At 38.2% G+C, this 19,884-nt stretch overlaps 1 protein-coding gene across 1 annotated transcript in view; it reads right to left on the minus strand.

Annotated features, from left to right (window-relative positions):
* Positions 1-19,884, minus strand: part of Elp3 (elongator complex protein 3) — a 164,796-nt gene that overhangs the window by 125,015 nt on the left and 19,897 nt on the right. Inside the window, exon 2 of the mRNA XM_067146508.2 lies at positions 2,250-2,491. Within this exon, the coding sequence (XP_067002609.1) occupies positions 2,250-2,491 (242 nt within the window). The remainder of the gene's footprint in view (positions 1-2,249; positions 2,492-19,884) is intronic.

Raw genomic sequence — 19,884 nt, forward strand, 5'->3', positions numbered from 1 at the left:
ATTCAACTGCTGGCTCCTGCAGATTTTTTGTCACTTCATTCCAATTTTTTGGCACCTATAGCTTTTACCTGTATTCTTCCCCCTTTTCTTGGATGAGTAATTCACGGTCAATTTTTGGCACTCTATTGCCACAGGTATGCCTTTTTCGTCCGGGTATGAAATTCATCTTACTCTGTGATAAGTAATGGTCTGATGTTACATTAACAGCTTTTCTAACTTTGACGTTATGAATTTCCTTGTAATTGTTCTTGGATATCGCTACAGGGTCTAGTTGAAATTCGCCTAGCAAGGGGTTTGGTGATACCCATGTTTTCCTTTTGTTGGGGCGTGCTTTGAAATGGGTAGACATGAGTTTTAAGATGTTCATGTTGCATAAACTGATCGGTCTTTCTCCATTTCTATTCGTCCTGTTGTGTGCCGAGTATTGTCCAACTATTTCAATGTACTTCCTTTTCCGCCCCACTTGTGCATTAAAGTCCCCCAAGAGAATGTTGCTGTTATTTTTTGAGGTCTTGAGTATTTCATCCCCCAGTTTGTCCCAAAACTCTTCAACCATATCAGGGTTCCTTTTATTATCCTCATCTATTGGTGCATGAGCATTTATCAGCGTGTATTTCTTATTCACTGATTTGACCTCATGAGCGATAGTCTTGAGTTTACACTCTTGAAGTTGACTATAGTGTTTAGAAACTTTTTGTTTACTACAAAGGCTGTTCCCAGTTGTGGGACGTTTTTCATGGTCTTTTTTCCAGCCTTTCCTTTGAAGATTCTGAACCCACCTGATTCAAAGGGTTCTTCATCCATGTACCACATTTCCTGGAGGGCCAATATCAAGATGTCGAGTCTATGTAGCTCCGCTGTTAACTGTTTCAGTTTTCCAACCTGAATAAGGGAGTTGATGTTGAATGTTCCAAAATAGTATTTTCTCTTATTCTTGAATTTAGCAATGTTCTTGTGGTGCTCTGATTCACTCACGAGCTTCAAGATGTCAGGCACTCTGGAATCTGAAAACCTGATTTTGTTTTCAGGGTAATTTAATTCGTAAGAAGCTTGTTCCATGATATTAATGTTCATTTTAGGGGTTGGACAGAGTCGAACATTGTACAACTAAGATTGTTAACCTTAGAGGGCCTCATGATGTTTTCTATCGAAAGGCAGGCATTTCCTCCTACCTTAAATAGGTATGGTTTTCCTGCCAATACTTGGGTGGCTAATTGCAGTGGTTACCCACTGGGTGATGGGGTCGCCACATCCCTACGCTTTATTTTAATAATAATATTTTTAAAATATATATTTCTTCTTTCACGCAGTCCTAAATTACAGCTTGTAATCTAGCGAATGCCTACGGAACTATTCAGTGTAAAAATTGTAAATAAATACCACTAACCTCAATTACTACAAACACTAAACACCAATATTTGTGGAACTAAATGTAACACACACACACACACACACTCTCTCTCTCTGTCTCTAGATTTCTACAACTATTAACTACTTTATCACTGAGATAAAACAGAGCTGTTGGAACAGCCAACAACTCGCTGAAGACTAAGACACTGACCAGTCCGCCACAGAACCAATATGTTCTGGTGAATGACTGTTTCATGTCAGCAGAAAAGGAGGGACAAGTATAGCTGCAGCAAAACTAACAGTACTGAAGTTACAAATATGCTCTAAAGATAAGATACGTCATTATAACATGCAGGGTGACGATGGCAACTCATATCTAACTGCATCGGTACAGCATATGTTCAAAATGTACACCCTCATTGTTCGTAATGGTCTTGCAGATTGTTCAACATGTTGATAAATGTGTAGCTTGCAGCATGTACACAAAAAATTACACTCTTTTTTCATAATTCTGGAACATTTCTAGGTGGGTCAACTTACCGGAAAATTGATTCTTTCATCATGCCACATCTGTAGGCATCTGGGGGCGTGAGATCTAGGGAGTGGGATGGGTAAGAGAATTCTGTTCCATTGGAAGTTAAGTGATTTCCAAAGTGTTCTTGCAGAATGTCAAGTGCCCCCTCACAGTGTTGGCTGTAGTTCCACCTTGTTGCATCCACTGTCGTTCCAGTGGTAGATTTCTGGTGATATTCAGTACTGTTTGATGTTCAGAGCATGTCTGTAATTTCAGTACTGTTTGTTGTGCCATATACTGTATTAGTTGCCTTGGAAGATATCATCTAATACGCAAGTTCTATAATAATTTTGTTTGCAGAAGGCCAGTAAGAAAACATACTTACCCCACTAGCTGTTCTAATAGGCTTGGCTTTTAATTTGGGTAGTAATATTCTTTTGTAGTCAACTGGTACAGCTGCTATTATGTCAACTAAACGAGGTGATGACTCTAGTCCATACTTAGATGCAATTCTAGTTTTAATCTTATTTAGATTCACATCTTTTCCAGCTTCATGAGCTTGCAAAAGTTCTTGAATTATTTCACCAATTGTTAACACCATCCGTTCCTCTTTACTGAGCTGGATATCTGGAAAGAGAAAGAATGAAAGAATGAATGAAAAAAGAAAGAAAGAGGGAAGAAAAGAAAGAAAAAAACAAGTTTTATTCTTATTTCTTTGTCAGAGAATGCCCAATATAACAAATCATACTTCTAATTAGGAATGTTTCTGTAAGAGAGAAACAACATTATTAAGACAAGATGAGAATGTTCTGTTAGAAAGATGCAGTGATACATGACATACTAATCAAATGTATAACATAATGTGTCAGAAAATTAAATTTCTGAAGTACATGTTACTATAAAAAAAAAAATCTGATACTATATGAAGAACTTCAATCAATATCTATTATTGATGATAAAGAATTGCGTTACTCTCAATTAAGATGTCTACACAAATCAATATCAGTTCCTGCTTATCAAGGAGAAAATTCTTCTAAAAGGAACCTCTTGATCCAAAAAGGAGGCTGTAACTTAAACTTCAAACTTCCAGGAACACACTGGCAATTTACAGAGTAAAATAAAATTTTAAAGTTCTGAAATTAAATTTCGGTAACCAGTAATTTTGAGAGCTTATTCATTACTTGTATTCAGTGAATAGTGGCAGGGGCAAATTTATCCATGAAAAGGTGGATGAAGAAAATCACTTGCAATAATTTGAAAGGAGTAGCCTCTTGATATTATAATATCAGTTAACATAAGAAATTTCATCTTTTATGTTATCTGTATTGAACCAAGATCACAAATACTTATAACATTTTTCAGCGGTTTCACCTATTCAATACAAAACAATGTTATCTGAATTTCCTACAACGTATTAAATTTATTAAGCAGTACTAGTTTCGGCGTTACTTTGGCGCCATCATCAGCTGCATGAAAGTCACAAACTCGCAATTAAAATATAAAATACATCAACATTTTTTAGCACTAGCTTCTAAAGACTTTATGTTAAAATATATATTTAAATAAAAATACAAAGTTGTTATCTCATATTTCTACAAGTTCGCAAACTTGGGGTCAATATCACAATTAAAAACAACCTAAAGGATGTTTGTATGCATTCACAATTTATCATCTTCAAGTACTGGGTTCTATTTTGTTACACTTGATATAGCTTAAATTATTCTTTTAACACAGTGTGTGTCAGTTCATTAGAATTGATTTTCAAGGTCAAATATACTGACTATATACATTCTAATTATTATTGGTGTTGAAATTCTAAATTTTGGTAACTTCAGTAATTTTGAAAGTTTATTCATTACTTGTATTCAGGACCCCTCCTTCGCTATAGCTCCATAGGCGATTCTCCCTGCTAACCCCTAGCGCCCCTCTCCACTTTAAGCACATGATTCAAGCAGGCCATCGCTCATTGTGCTACAACCGTCACGTCAGGCCTACGGCCATTTGAGGCGAGTTCTAAAAAAACAAGCTTAACAATTGCAAGGGTTTATATCTGGCCTCCCTTCTTTAATTTTGGGTTTTTCATCATTTCCAGGTTTCCATTACTGAACTGAGAAACATAGTCCATGATAACATCTTCGGGACACATTTGTATGTTTCCACCTTATCAGGTCATAAGCAACTGTACAGCCAAGCATAATCTATACTCTGCTACAGGAAGCAAGTTTTAGAGGATCGCACATTTTAGTCTATAAAATTTATAAATGAAAGTAGCAAAATGAGGTTTTAGTGTAATTTAGTTCTATTATTGTAATATAAGTTCGAACTGAACAATTTAGAATGTACATAGTCAGTATATTTGACCTTGAAGATCAATACTATTGAACTGACACACAATGTGTTAAAAGAATAATTTAAGCTATACCAAGTGTAACAAGATCGAATCCAGTATTTGAAGATGGTAAATTATGAATAGAAACAAACATCCCTTAGGTTGTTTTTAATTGTGATATTGACCCCAAGTTTGTGAAATTGTAGAAATATGAGATAACAACTTTGTATTTTTATTTAAATATATATTTTAACATAAAGTCTTTAGAAGCTAGTGCTAAAAAATGTCAATGTATTTTATATTTTAATTGCCAGTTTTTTGTGACTTTCATGCAGCTGATGATGGCGCCAAAGTAATGCCGAAACTAGTACGGCTTAATAAATTTAATATGTTGTAGCAAATTCAGACAACATTGTTTTGTATTGAATAGGTGAAACCCCTGAAAAACTTTATAAGTATTTGTGATTATAATATCAGGTTTCTAAATAAAAGAGTTTCTCGTTGGATTAGTACCTTTCCAATTCAAAACATAACTTTATAAATCTCAAGTGTAAAAATTTACATTTGCAGTTTATTCATTGTCTTAAATGAGTGTTGTCAACAGCCAAGCAATAATCAAACAATCCTCACACTCTCCTCCTTCGATCATGAAATGAAATTTGAGGAAAGCACAGTTCTAGCCACCACCGACCAGTATCATACTCATCTCTACTAAGAAACTGTCGAGATAATGAAACATTATAAGTTAAGAACTTCATTCTCCCGTATTGAACTGAGATTCACAATTAGAATTAAAAAGGTTCAACCTATTCAATACAAACTGTGTTGTACAAGGTGTTCACAACATATTATTTATTATTACTAGTACTCACTCACTCACTCACTCACTCACTCGTCCACAACTCTTCTCACAACATACAACCAGCACGCTAAACAAGCTTCACCACCCACGTTGAGCTGAGACAACTTTAAAATCAACCTTATTCAACATCTCAACATCTGGTGTCCCAGCCTTAGATAAATATTTGATGGTCTTGCCAACCACATACAACACTGGACCTGGACTTATATATGTCTCCATTGAACAACAATAGAAGAGTGGACAATTTTACTGTATCGTTTTATTATCATATGAAGACTTTTATTCTCATTCATCAGACCAATTTTATTGTACAATACTCACCTGCCTCATTAGACGATAACGCCTCTATGTGTTATATTATATCACCATATTTTACACATCATTCTTCTAGCTTTTTATAAGAAAACAGCCTATCATTTATACTTTGCAATGTATGTATTATCTATACAACTTTTATGACATGTACTCTGCCCACTTTGTGATTTCTAGCTGATGATGACGCCATGAAGCGTCGAAACCGGTACTAGTAATAATAAATAATATGTTGTGAACACCTTGTACAACACATTTTGTATTGAATAGGTTGAATCTTTTTAATTATTATTATTTTAATTTTTTACAACTGGCTTTACGTCGCACCAACACGGATAGGTCTACGGTGACCATGGGATAGGAAAGGGCTAGGAGTGGGAAGGAAACGACATGGCCTTAATTAAGGTACAGCATTTGCCTGTTGTGAAAATGGGGAAACCATGAAAAACCGTCTTCAGGGCTGCCGATAGTGAGGTTCAAAACCACTATTATTATTATGATTATTATTATTATTTATTTTCTTTAAATTGTACATGTACAATTACAATTTAGGGCTGGTAGATGGAGAAAGGGCAAGCCCCACATACACGGAAGTGCCTCCGTCTCCACTATCTCCCGAATGAAAGCTCACAGCTGCACGCCCCTAACTGCATGGCATACTGCTATAAAAGTATGGGCGCCTACCAACACTTGTTGTTTCCTTCCTGATATCCTCATTTCTCGCTCTATCCATCATCGTCTTAAAAATTTCACTGGCCTGGATTTTATTCACCTGTCTTTTTGTCAGTGTCCAGTAACTCAGTATTGGGTAGTGGTTACATCTTATACATCACCTCTTTTCACTTCATTAGTACTTCCTTCCTCCACACCAGTACCATGTTTCTGACTCTCTGATAGAATGCATTTCCCCTCTTGAATCCTTCATCAACCTACATGTCCAGCCCTGCATCCTGGATCAGTCTGAAGTTCACCACAATTTTTATAATTGCTTTCCCTTCCCTTTCTCCTCTAGTCAACACCATTGTACTTCCTCTATGTTTGCTCCCAACACTATAATATCTGCAGACAGCATTACCGGTACTTATTCTATTTTTTTTTTAGGAAGTAGTTTAACGTTATACTAACACTTCAAAGGTTTTCAGAGGCGCAAGTATGGAAAAGGGATAAGATTGGGAAAATAGTGGTTGTGGCCTTAATTAAGGTACAACCCCAGCATGAACAGCATTACCTTTAGGTCCCTGTCCCCATATTTTACCTTTGTCTCCTTCACAATTTCATCCATAACCATTATGAATTCCATAGCTAAATGGTTAGCGTGCTAGACTTTGGTCACAGGGGTCCCAGGTTCGATTCCCGGCAGAGTCGGGAATTTTAATCATAGTTGGTTAATTCCCCTGGCATGGGGACTGGGTGTATGTGCCGTCTTCTTCATAATTTCATCCTTATCACGACGTGCAGGTTGCCTACGGGTGTCAAATCAAAAGACCTGCATCAGGCCTCTCCAGAAGCCACATGGCATTTTACTGTTATGAATAACAGTTGTGACAGCACTCTTCCTTGTCATACTCCAGTTTCACTCCAAAATCACTCTGTTTTCCCCACATGTGTCTACTGCACATTTTTTTTTTTTTTTTTTTTGTACATTGCTTTAACATATTCTATCATTTGTTTTCCAAATTGTTTCTGTTGCATTACTTTTCATACCTTTGCTCTCGGGACACTTAACAGTGTAACTACAAAATTTGTAATATCAGCTGAACACAATTAGTACTACAGCACATACACCGGTATTAGTAAGACAAACACTAACCAGCAGTCTTGTGTACGAACTGTGTATGTGAATTCCGGTAGGAGCGTTGGTCGAGCTCATCCAGCATGACACACCCTTGCAGTGAGTCACTACTAGGATAAGTTGGGTGTTGTTAAGTCCCTAAGCCCCACAATGTAGAGGAATGTCATCTGAATAGGAATAGAAGTGTGGACAGCAACTAGTCCCTTCACTTTCTTCGAAATGCAACGGTCACTCAAGAGCAGAGATATAATATGCTGTTTGTATCTCTGTTACTTATAAACGCTTTCAACATTACAGAAAGTCTTTGCAGTCTTGTCAGCTGTCCAGGTAAATTTTCTGATATAGACATACACCTTGCAATGAATTCTCTCTTGCTTCCCCATAGATGAGTGTCATGTCAACATATTTCTTCACGGAGTACAAGGCAAATGACTGAAGCAAGTTCATTCCAGCTGTATAACTGTGATGTGTGCATAGCACACAAAAAAAAAAAAAAAAAAAAAAAAAAAAAAAAAAAAAAAAAAAAAAAAAAAAAGAGTGGCGTTTTATTGCTTGCGTGTGGCACATACTGGCCTGTGTTTAAGCAATGAAGCCTTATATCGAAATATATTTTTTGGACGACATAGGATTCAAACTATCATAACGTTCCATTAAAGCTGTGGGTGAGACGTGTATTGCCTTAGAGTACATTAGTCTTCTAGTATGCCGTTTTGTATGCTGTCTACACCACTCTATCATAATTTTTAGTGTTACTTTTGCGTTTTGCTATAACGGTTATTTGGCATGACATCCTAACAAAGATGTTTTAATGACAACATATTTTTCAAGCAGTGAATAGTCATGTGGTGGATGTGATAAAATTGTTCAAAATCGTTTGCAGAATGTGTATAGTATTTTACTACCTTACAGATGTTAGCTGCAGAACAAAATACGGGTAGGGGGCAGCAGATTCACCTGATATATTTTTATTCACAGAATAAGCTATTTCATTTCTGTTCATATTTTCATATTATTTCATATTTTTGTGAAGATTATAAAAAAGAATGGCTGAGTGAGGCAAATGTAGGTGTGAGTGGGCACTACAGAGTATGAGGGAAGAGATAGCAAGAATGTGGGAGATAATTTGGCTTTTAATGCAGGACAGGAATTAAGGTAGGGCTGCCTCAATCAAGGTACAGGGTATGGGTAGGTAGCCAAGAGAGAGGGGAAGGAAGTATACAGTAACGTGGAGAGCATACCAGTCAACTGATGGAATAACGTAATCTAAGGTATTCTTGATACAAGTCTCACTCACAGAATACATACATACATACATACATTATAGACCGTTATGCCTACTATCGCTCAGTCTGCAGGCCACTGTTAATTTACTAAACGTCACCACAATCCACCCAGCTTTCACTCCCATAAAGCAAATTTGGTCCGAAAACAGACCGATGTAAAGATAGTTTCGTCCAGGAGCTGACTTCCTTCTTACAGAATGCTGTTGATCGCAACTGTGAGCTCGCTGCATTAGCTTTACTGCACCTTGATTCAAACTCACTTACTATATTACCATCCTGGGAGAACACACATCCTAAATACTCAAAATTATCTACCTGTTCCAGCTTTGTATCACCAATCTGACATTCAATTCTCTTGGATTTCTTACCTACTGACATCAATTTAGTATTCGAAAGGCTCATTGCACCTATTTTCAAGTTCCAAGATATTAAGACTGCAGGCTTTCGGCACAATCTGCCATTCAGACTAAGTTGTCAGTGTAGGCCAGACTGCTTACTACATTTACACCTAACTGAATCCCTCCCTGCCACTTTATACCTTTTGGCAGTTGATCCATGTAAACTACGAACAACCTTGTCTAACCCCTGTAAGTACCCTGAACCAAGAACTCATTCTATCATCAATTCTCACTGCAGCCCAATTGTCAACATAAATGCCTTCGATTGATTTTAGTAATCTACCCTTAATCCCATAGTCTCTATGTATAGCGAACATCTTTTCCCTCGATACCCTGTCATATGCTTTCTCTAGATCTATGAAACATAAACATAACTGTCTATTCATCTTGTAGCATTTTTCAATTACTTGAAGCATACTGAAAATCTGATCTTGACAGCCCCTCTGTGGTCCGAAACCACACTGGTTTTCATCCAACTTCCTCTCAACCACCGATCGCACCCTCCCTTCCAAGATGCCTGTGAATATTTTGCCTGGTATACTAATCAAAGATGCCTCGGTAGTTGTTGCAATCCTTCCAGTTCCCTTGTTTATAGATAGGTGCAATTACTGCATTTGTCCAATCTAAAGGTACATTACCAACACTCCATGCTAATCTTATTAGTCTATGAGACCATTTCATCCCTGCTCTCCCACAGTACTTCACCATTTCAGGTCTAATTTCATCTCTTCTTTCTGCTTTATGACTGTTCCGGGGTATCTGTGGAACAGCAGAGGTGAAAGAAGGTGCTGGGTGGAACAGGTCTCAACTACGAAATTAAAGTTAATTTAAAATTTAACAAAGGTTATATTTTCTTTTCAAGATCAAGAAATAACAAGTATAACAGGTACTCAGTACCATATCAACAAATTAAGAATGTACAATTGCAATTTGTTAATGGATTTGGGCTTCGAGCCCCCAGACACGCAATCCTTGAGCAATGAGCCCAACTTTACTTATGTACAAAGTTCAACAAAGGGCCAGAAAACCCCAATCATGCCAAGGAGCACTAGCTCCCAATTACCCAGTTAAGCCTGCTCGAGGCACACAGAAAATACATTTTTAAGAAAGAGCAACCTGCTCTCAAAGTTCAAGCCAATTCAAAGGCCACACCAAACTCCACCTTCAAGCTGCCCTCCGGGCACAGAAGAACAGGGGTAATGATACCCAACCTACTGAGGCCTATTCAGTAAAAAACAGGTTAATTATATGGCCCAAAATTCCAACTTGACTGGAGGCGTAACTTGCACTCCTAATACACTTTTACCTATTTGGCACTAGGCCGTATACACAAGGGCTTGTATAAGAGGTGACTTGTATAAGAAGACTTTATTACATTAAAAAAAAGAAGAAACGGTTGTGAAAACAATAGGAGTGGGAGCTCGAGAGGGTTAGCACTCTCTATCCCAATTTATAGTTAAAGAGCCGAAGTTTTACCAAGTGTCTATTACATTTTAAAGATAGGTTACATGGGAAAATTTTTCGAACCTGCCCCGAGGGTTAAACTGCTGAGCTAGCAAGAAATAAAGTTATTAAACGGCCATTACCTTGTGGATGAACTGCTGCCCGAAGAAAGAGGCGCTTCCCGCCCCCTGCTATATATGTTTACACACTGTGAAAGATGTTACTGAAGTGGCCCCGAGACCTAAAAATCAGCAGTTTATATACCCTCGTGGAAAATTCGAGACGTTTCATGAATGATTACAACCCGCCCACAAAATTTTATTGGATAATGGCAAAAACTAATACACCAGATGAAGAAGAAACACCTTATTGGTGGAAAATTAAGTACAGAAATTCCTCATTGGTCAAATTCAAAACTGGCGGAAAGAGAAGGGTTATACTGCCAACCCAAACAATGACTGAAAGAAATTTAACAAAGAACGAACTTATGAATAGCAAATTTCTTCAAAAAAAGTTCCTTCACTTCGCACTAGGGTGCACAATTGTAGATCTTAAGTAGTGCCATCTAGAAGAGAATGTTTACACTTCTTACTACAGAGAAAACAAAAACAAATCGAAATCGACATAGTTCAGAACACTTCAAAATTTACAGTAAAGACATCTTCTGAGAAACCTTAGAATTAATGTGGTTGTTAAAGTTCAGGCTTTCTCCAGTAGAGGAGTTTCAACTGGCGCAATGTTTGAATTAGCGGCGTGGAGGTGTACCGCCCGGTACAATGACAATGGAGTTTATTTACCACCCTTTTCCCTTCCTCAAGCGTAATTTCATCAACATCATTTTCCTCCTCCCCATGAGCTCAGTTGTTCGTGACACCACCAAAATGATATCCTTTTATGTTGAGATTTTCAAAATACCTCCACCTGTCCAGTGATCCCGTGGGATCTATTATGAGTTCAGCTGAATTACCCAAAACACTGTTCAATTCCTTTTTCCCTCCCTTCCTAAGATTCTTTATTACTGTTCAGAAAGGTTTCCCTGCTGCTTGACCTAGCCTTTCCAGGTTATTACCAAAAACTTCCCAAGACTTCTTTTTGGATTCAACAACTATTTTTTTTGCTCTGTTTCTTTAATCTACATACAATTCCCTGTCTGCATCGGCCCTTGTTTGGAGCCATATCTGATAACCCTTCTTTTTACGTTTACAAGTTGCTCTCACTTCATCATTCCACTAAGATGTTAGGTTTTCCCCATCTTTCCACAGATGTTCCTAGGCATTCCCTTGCTGTTTCTACTACAGCACCGCAGTAAGCCACCCATTCTCTTTGTATATCCTGAGAGATTCAGAGCCTGTAATAAGATTTCCTGCCTGCTTTCTCCAGCATGTCAGTGTGTATTCCACTCTGACATTAGATATAGTGTACATTTCACTACAGAGATTTACTTCATTGCCTGAGGTCCTAACTCTACTTAAAGACATCCTATTATGACAAGAAGATCAATACCATAATTTTTGTTTTATATGTATGTTGATGTTATAATTATTCCTGCAACATTGCCTTTGTCTTGTATACGTGTTTTAGTTATCACATAATCTATTCATGAAGTACATTTTGGGCTTATGCCATGTAATTAATTATAAACACACTCTACGTGTTTCAAAAGAAATCTTGCCTTTCTTCATCAGGAGAAGAGAAATGAAACAACGCATTAAAGGTTGCTAGGAGAAAGCAACAAGGACCTTAAAATGGTGCCCTAAGATGTAAAAGGGACACCATTTTAGCCCCATGCTAGAAACAACGAATGGTAACAATAAAGCATCATTCTCTTATGGTTCTGATAATAGTAGCTATGATTCACTGAGGTAGTAGCCAGTATCGCAGTTGAAATTATCTGTGTGTTTACATATTTCAACCGCCTCCCTGATAATTCTTGGGCGATTTTGCTTTATACGGGCAAGAACATCCACTTCTTGGAACAAGACATCATGACGAGGTGTTAAGGCATGATCAGCAACAGCTGATTTATCACGTTGGTTGAGTCTGATATATCTGGTATGTTCTTTGTTGCAAGTACATACTGTTCTCAAAGTCTGCCCAATATAAACATTGCCACAAGTACAGGGAACTCAGCAGATACCAGGTTGTTGCAATTTAGGCAAACTATCCTTAATTGGTTGCAGGAGTTGCCTTATCTTAACTGATGTTCCAAAAACAGTTTGTACATGGTACCTACTGTTGTGTGTGTCCTCCGCACCTAAAGCTCCACGCCTACAAGCTCTGCAGCCCGCCACATCACCGATGTTTCCAGAGCCTACGAGGTGACTGCACTGCGCCTGGCATGCTCGTCTGTGACGTCAGCCAGCGCTATATAAGGAGCAACATTCCTCGCCTCTCCAGGACTACCCCAGTGTCCAACGACCAGACCACACCGCAAGTCAGACACGGAGGCATCCTCTTTAAAATGTGTTTGAACAGGTGGACTGATTTCTGGCCGTGAGGTCTCACCTCTGGACATTGCCTCACTTTCCCTGATCCCCGTAGCCATGTCAAGCCCCGAGTCAAGCATTCTGCTACTCCCTCAAGTCCTCACCAGTGCTCCGACGTCAATCTTAGCATTCTGCTAATTAAGAATATTAATGCAAATTCCTTGCAAGTCTAAGCCTAATACTAGCTTCCTGTTAATACAAACTCTCGCTACAAGTTACACTCGTTATTACTCAGCAGATAGTTTTCGACTATCCAAGGACATTCTCATTGGAACAGACTATCTCATCAAGATAGGATTGAATGTGTATATAGGACTCTCACTCTGTATATATGTATATACGCCACAGACCTTCAGTCTACTTTTCAATATCAGCATTAACTGCGTGCAATTAATCAAGCTTCAAGAAAAGTTTAGTTATATTTCTTGTAAATACTGTATAAAAATATTGAAGCAATAAACTTTAAGTTGGGTTACTGTATACCAAGTTCCTTGTATACAACACCTACGTAAGATTTTAGCAATATGATCCATTGTATAATGTACTGTATGTAAGGTAGGTAAGCAGTTTCTTTTACGTCCTTTTCTTTAACAGAACCGCTGAGATCAAATTTCTGCTATAACCGTTGCTTTCAAAAGTGGTTCTCAAGGTGTTAATTTCCTCTGTAGAGCTGAGACTTCACAGATCCTCCTGGCCCTGGTAGAGTTGTAAGCATACCACGTTTCTGGGCAGGATGATGGTGAGAATCTGCGTGGAGATTCGTAAGCCTACACACCAATAGATATCTTGAAGAATGTATTCATAACCCATATTAGCACAGAAGTCCAGCAAACGCTTCCCATTCCTATCAGCTTCCATATCTTCTCCACATTTACCAATCACCCTTTCGTATCCTATAGTTCTATTTCCAACTCACGCATAGAAATTGCCCGTTAGCACTATCCTATCCTTGCTATTGACCCTGACTACGATGCCAATCAATGCTTTATCCTCCTCTGCACCCTCTCATGGTGAGTACACCGAGACAGTTCTCGTCCTAATTCCTCAGACTGCCAAATCTACCCACATCATTCGCTCATTTACATGCCTAACAGAAACTATGTTGCGTGCAATAGTATTCCTCATGAACAACTCTACCTCACACTCTGCTCTTCCCTTTTTAACACCCATCAAGTACACTTTATAATCTCTTATCTCATCCTCGTTATCTCCCTTTACCCGAATATCAAATCAACCAAATCAAAATCTCTTTATTTGCAAATGAGGTGTCTACCTCGGTGGCAAATGGTACACTAAAATACATTAGTGTCAAGCACTAAATTTTAAATTAACAGGAGACGAAGAAAATTTTCCTAGAATACAATATTATTCAATTTACGCTAATAATTTTTTCTATTAAACACACACATTCTTCTTCTTCTATCGATTTTGGCCAGCTGTGGACCACGTAAATAACTCCTCATGATTTAAACTTTCTTTGGCGCCAGTACTCCTTCATCCTCCTGCTTGCTGCTTCTTTTCTTTCAGCCGTCCATTGTTGTTTCTTCTTGGTCGCTGTTTCTGGCTCTAGGAAACCCTTAAATGTGTGTAGCTTGTTTCTGAAGGTGGTTCTATTGTGGATGTCTTGATGTGTGATGTTCATTTCTTGCAAATCCTTCTTCGTGTTAACAAACCATTTTTCATAAGAGCTGCCTTTCCTATTGGGCTTATTGAAGTGGTTAAAGATTTTCTTGGCAAGTCTGTTATCAGGCATTCTTGAAATATGTCCAAAAAATTTAACTCTTCGCTTTCGAATGACATCTGAAATCCTACTGCATGTTTTATATATTTCTTTGTTACTGCGTAATCGATGTGTCCGTACATTTCTTTGGACCGAGGATTTTTCTTAGAATCTTTCTTTCCTTCTTCTCGATTTCTTCAATGTCTTTCCTGGTTGTTAATCCCAGGCATTCTGAAGCATACAAGCACTCTGGTTGAATTACTGCCTGATAGTGGCGTAGTTTTGTCCTAATAGAGATCGCTTTCTTGTTATATGTGTTTTTTGTAAGGTGGAATGCAAGCTCCATTTTTCTGGCTCTCTCACGGTTTGCTTCTTTATCAAGCCCATTAGGTTGTATAATCTCACCAAGGTATTTGAATTTAACAACTTTATCTATCTTATCATGGTTTGTTGTTACTATGTATCTTGGGGCTTCTTTAATGTTGGTCATGAAATGTGTCTTTTCAAATGATATCTGCAGGCCAGTTTTCATTGCTACCTCTTTTAAAGTGTTAACTTGTATTATCGCCGATTCAATATTTTCTGATAACAGTACAAGATCGTCAGCAAATGCTAAGCAGTTGATAGTGATGTTCTCTTTCTTGTATCCTATCCTTATTTGGTCTTTAATGCCTTTTTCTGCGAGTTCTTTTTCCCATTCTTTGATGACTTTATCCAGGACACAATTGAACAGCAGTGGGGATAGGCAATCTCCTTGCCTTACACCTGTCTTGATTTCAAAGGGTTCAGATATCTCTCCCATAAACTTAACCTTTGAGTATGTGTTTTTGAAGGTCTCCTTTATTAGTTGTAATGTCTTGTTATCTGTACCCATTTCTCTAAGGATGTTAAACAATGTGCTCCTATCAACTGAATCATATGCTTTTCGAAAGTCAACAAAAACTGCTACATACTTCTTGCCCCTGGCAACTCTGTCCTTCAGTATTGTCTTAAGGTTCCAAATTTGTTCCACACATGATCGTCCCTTCCGAAAGCCTCCCTGGTATTCGCCGATTTTGTGTTCAACTTGTTGTTCTAATCTTGATAGCAATGCCATAGATAGTATCTTGTATGTCTCTTGAAGGAGTGAGATGCCTCTGTAATTGCTGACATCTGTTCAGTCCCCTTTCTTGTGTAGTGGGTGTATTAAGGCTAATTTCCAATCATCAGGAATCTTACAAGTGTTCCAGATTTCTTGCATTAGCTGGCATAGGTTCTTGATCATTTGGGGGCTCACATGCTTCCATAGTTCACTCGTTATTGAGTCTTCACCAGCTGCTTTGTTGTTCTTAAGCTTCTTGATTAGATTTGTGATTTCTGTTTCATCTGGCGGTGTGGAGTCTGGGTTCTGTTGAGTATGTTCTGTGGTGAGCTTCTCCTCTGGAACTGGGCAGTTAAGTAGCTGTTTAAAGTATTCTGCTAACAGTTGGCAATTTTCTTCATTGTTTGTTGCGATGGTGCCATCCTCTTTCTTGAAACACAAGCTCGGTGGTTGGTATTTAGAAAGACTCCTCTTAAATGTCTTGTAAAAGTCCCTCGTGTTATTCTTTTGGAAGTTTTGTTCTATTGCAGCCAGTTGTTCTTTCTCAAATTTTCTTTTTTCTCCTCTTATGATTTTTCTGTTGATTTTCTTTGTTCTTTGAAGCTGTTGTAATCTTCCTCTTTCTTTGATGAGTACCACTTCTTCCATCTTTGTAGTCTGAGTGATATTGCCTGTTCACATATTTCATTCCACCATGGATGTTTTCGTGTTTTCTTGAGTAATGCTGTTTCTTTGGCTGCTCTTATCATGGTCTGCTGCATTTGCTTCCATTCAGTTGTTTCAATGTTCGTCAGTTCCTGGTACTTGTTGCTGTTCTGTTTCAGCTTTTGAGTGTCGAATCTTAGTACTCTGTTGTTTGTGCGTTTCTTCTTGCTGCTGGGAATAAACTTTATCTTGATGATTGTTAAATAGTGATCTGTTTCTATGTTGGCTCCTTTCTTAACTTTAACATTCATGATTTCTTTTCGACTTCTATGGGAGATTGGAACGTGATCAATTTGATATTCTCCTAATAGTTTGTTTGGTGATGCCCACGTCGTTTGTTTCCTAGGAAGCTTCTTGAAATGAGTGGACATCAGTTTCAAATTAAAGTTCCTACAGAACTCTATAAGTCTTTGCCCATTTCTGTTGGTTCTTCTATGAGCTGGGAAATCCCCCACTATTCTCTTGTAGACTTTTTCTCGTCCTACCTGTGCGTTGAAATCCCCAAGTAGTATTTTCACATGATTATCAGGAATACTGATGTCACCAATTCTAATTCTTCCCAAAAATCATCTACCTTTTGTGGGTTAGTTCGATTGTCGTCATTAATTGGCGCATGAGCATTAATGAGGGTGTATATTTTCTTTGCACACTTAATGGTTAGTAGTGAGAGCCTTCCATTTGGAGACTGGAAGTCTATAACCGAATTTAGAATATTTTTATTGATTACAAATGCTGTTCCTAAGTGTGGCATATTCTTCATGACCCTTATGCCAACCTTGCCTTTCAGGATTCTATAGTTGCTTGATTCCATCGCGATGTCATCCATGAATCTTGTTTCTTGAAGTGCCATGATCAGAATATTTTGCTGGTCCATTACGTCTGTAAGTTGTTTAAGTTTTCCTGTTTTTAGGAGTGAATTTATGTTCAGCGTGCCAAAAAAGTGTTTCCGTTTAGGATTTAATTTTGTTGTATTCAGTCTGGATGTGTCTGATGGCAATGGGTTTCCTAGATGCTCCGACTCATCTATGCATGGTGGTTTGGGCTCTCCAGAATCCGATGGCCCAAATGCACTGCTTGTAGCAGTGGTGGATTTCCTCTTGAGGCTGCCACCTGGAGTAGTTTCCGTAAGAAATGTTTCCATCATGCGAGTTAATGGGAGTTGTTGGGGGAGCTGACCGGGGTCAGCTCATGATACCACTAAAGTTGTAAGCCTTAGGGTTGCTCCTTTCCAGCAGATGTATCTGGATTGTAGCTCAACTGTCGGGGATAGATTATTCTTCACCTTCAACACCATTGAGGTTATTGAGGGTATTCTATTTCTGTGAAAGCTGTTGATCGCCTTCTTCGTCTGTAACCCAGACAGAGGCCCTTACAGGGTGCTATCATCCGGAGCCAGATGAACCCTGGTTTTTTTACGAGGTGTTACTCCTCCCCCTCCTCCTTCCTCATCACTTGCAAGATGAAGCCCCGGGCTTGGGACCGGCACTGGCGGAGTTAAACACACACATTATCCTTAATAAATTTATATTGTTTACAAAATTCTACTTATAATATCTTACAAACATAGTCAACTCATATACAGTACGGTATGTGAAATTACGTCTAATAATACTATACAACTGGTATAAGATTAAAATTAACATTGAATTTATTTACATATTTATATTTTACCCATTTTGGAACCTAAGTAGCATAACGACCTGCTGCGTCTTAACCAGAGCCCCTTTTGCCACCACTTTTCAGAGTTCCTGAAGGGCCTTCACAGCTACCGTAGCGGTCCCAGGGCCCTCGAAGTCCCCACTGTACTTCACCCCTACAGGCAGTCCCCTACTTGGGCTGTCCAAACTCCTTAGACCAGGGGATGGAATTAATTTAATCACACACATTTATTATTTACAATATCTTGCACTGGTCGAATGCCCTCTAACATTTCATTTATTTTCTCTGTTGTTTATTCTCTTCTTGAATATCTGTACAGATTTTGGAAAAGGATCAAACACTACCCCTGGTAAACTGTTCCACTCCTTCACGCCCTTCCCAATGAAAGAAAATTTACCCCAATCGCTTCTGCTAAAATTCCTTCTAATTTTGTACTTGTGGTCAGTTCTACCAATATAATTATTTTCCAACCGAAGCCTTTCACGGATATCTCCCCATGCTTCTTCTCCTGTATAGGCTCTATATAATCCTATAAGTCTACTTTTCTCCCTTCTCTTACTTAAAGTTTCCCACCCAAGTTCCTTTAACATTTCTGATACACTACTCTTTCTCCTGAAATCCCCTGTTACAAACCTTGCTGCTTTCCTCTGCACACCATCTAGTTCTTTTATTAGGTATTCTTGGTGAGGATCCCAAACACTGTTTGCATATTCCAATAATGGACGAACCATACTTAAGTAACTTTTTTCTTTTAATTCTTTGTTGCATCCTTTAAGTAGCCTCATTATGACATGTAACGATCTGTATGCTTTCCCAACAACGTCATCAACATGACCCTTCCAGTGCAAATTACTTTCAAATCTCACACCTAAGTATTTGCACTTGCCATCTTTTGGGATAACTACCTCATCCAAAGTATATTCAAATTCAGTTTTAAAGCTCCTGTTTGTAAATGTTGTAACAGTTGATTTGCCTCCATTAATCTTCATATTATTTTCTTCAACCCATTCTTGGATACTGTCAAGGTCCCTTTGTAATTCTGAACAATCCTCAATGTTATTTATTTCCCTGTAAACAATTATGTCATCTGCATACAATCTTATTTTCGATGTTATATTGTTCCCTAAGTCATTTGCGTATATTAAGAAAAGTAACGGACCGATTATACTACCCTGTGCAATTCCCTTCCAGACTTTCTCTTCCTGTGATATATTATTTCCTACTTTGACTTTCTGAACCCTTGAATTTAGAAATGTTCTTATCCAACGTATAACCCTTACGTCCAATCCTATTCCCTCCAATTTCTTTAATAATATTCCATGTTCCACTCTATCAAAGGCTTTGGAAAGATCTATGGCTATGCAATCTAACTGGCCTCCTGAATCTAACTGATCTGATATGTCCTGCTGAAATCCCACCAGTTGAGCCTCGCAAGAAAATTTCTTTCTAAATCCATACTGGCTCCTCATGAACCAGTTTTTATCATCACATATCCCTCTGATGTACTTTGCTATTAAACTCTCCAGTATTTTACAAACTATACTGGTCAGGCTGATTGGTCTGTAGTTCTCTGGTTTCCTTTTATCACCCTTTCCTTTATAAATTGGTATTATTATAGATTCCTTCCATTCCTTTGGTATCACACTATTATTTATGACATAGTCAAAGAGAAATTTTAAATAAGGCACTATATACCACCCCATTGTCTTTAATACCTCCCCAGTAATTTGATCACTTCCTGCTGCTTTTCCTTGCTGAAGCAGTTGGATATCTCTGAAAATATCTTCATTTGTGAATGAGAAGCTTCTTGTTTCCCTCTGTGTCTCTCCCTCTCTATCTTCTGTTACGGTTTCCAAGTCCTGACAATCTTCTACTGAATCTCGGAATTCCCTACTAAAGAGGTTTGCTTTCTCAATATCTGTTAAATAGTGTTCACCCCCTTCTCCCACG

This window comes from Anabrus simplex, chromosome 4 (genome assembly GCF_040414725.1).
Source record: "Anabrus simplex isolate iqAnaSimp1 chromosome 4, ASM4041472v1, whole genome shotgun sequence".
In the NCBI taxonomy this organism is placed as follows: domain Eukaryota; kingdom Metazoa; phylum Arthropoda; class Insecta; order Orthoptera; family Tettigoniidae; genus Anabrus; species Anabrus simplex.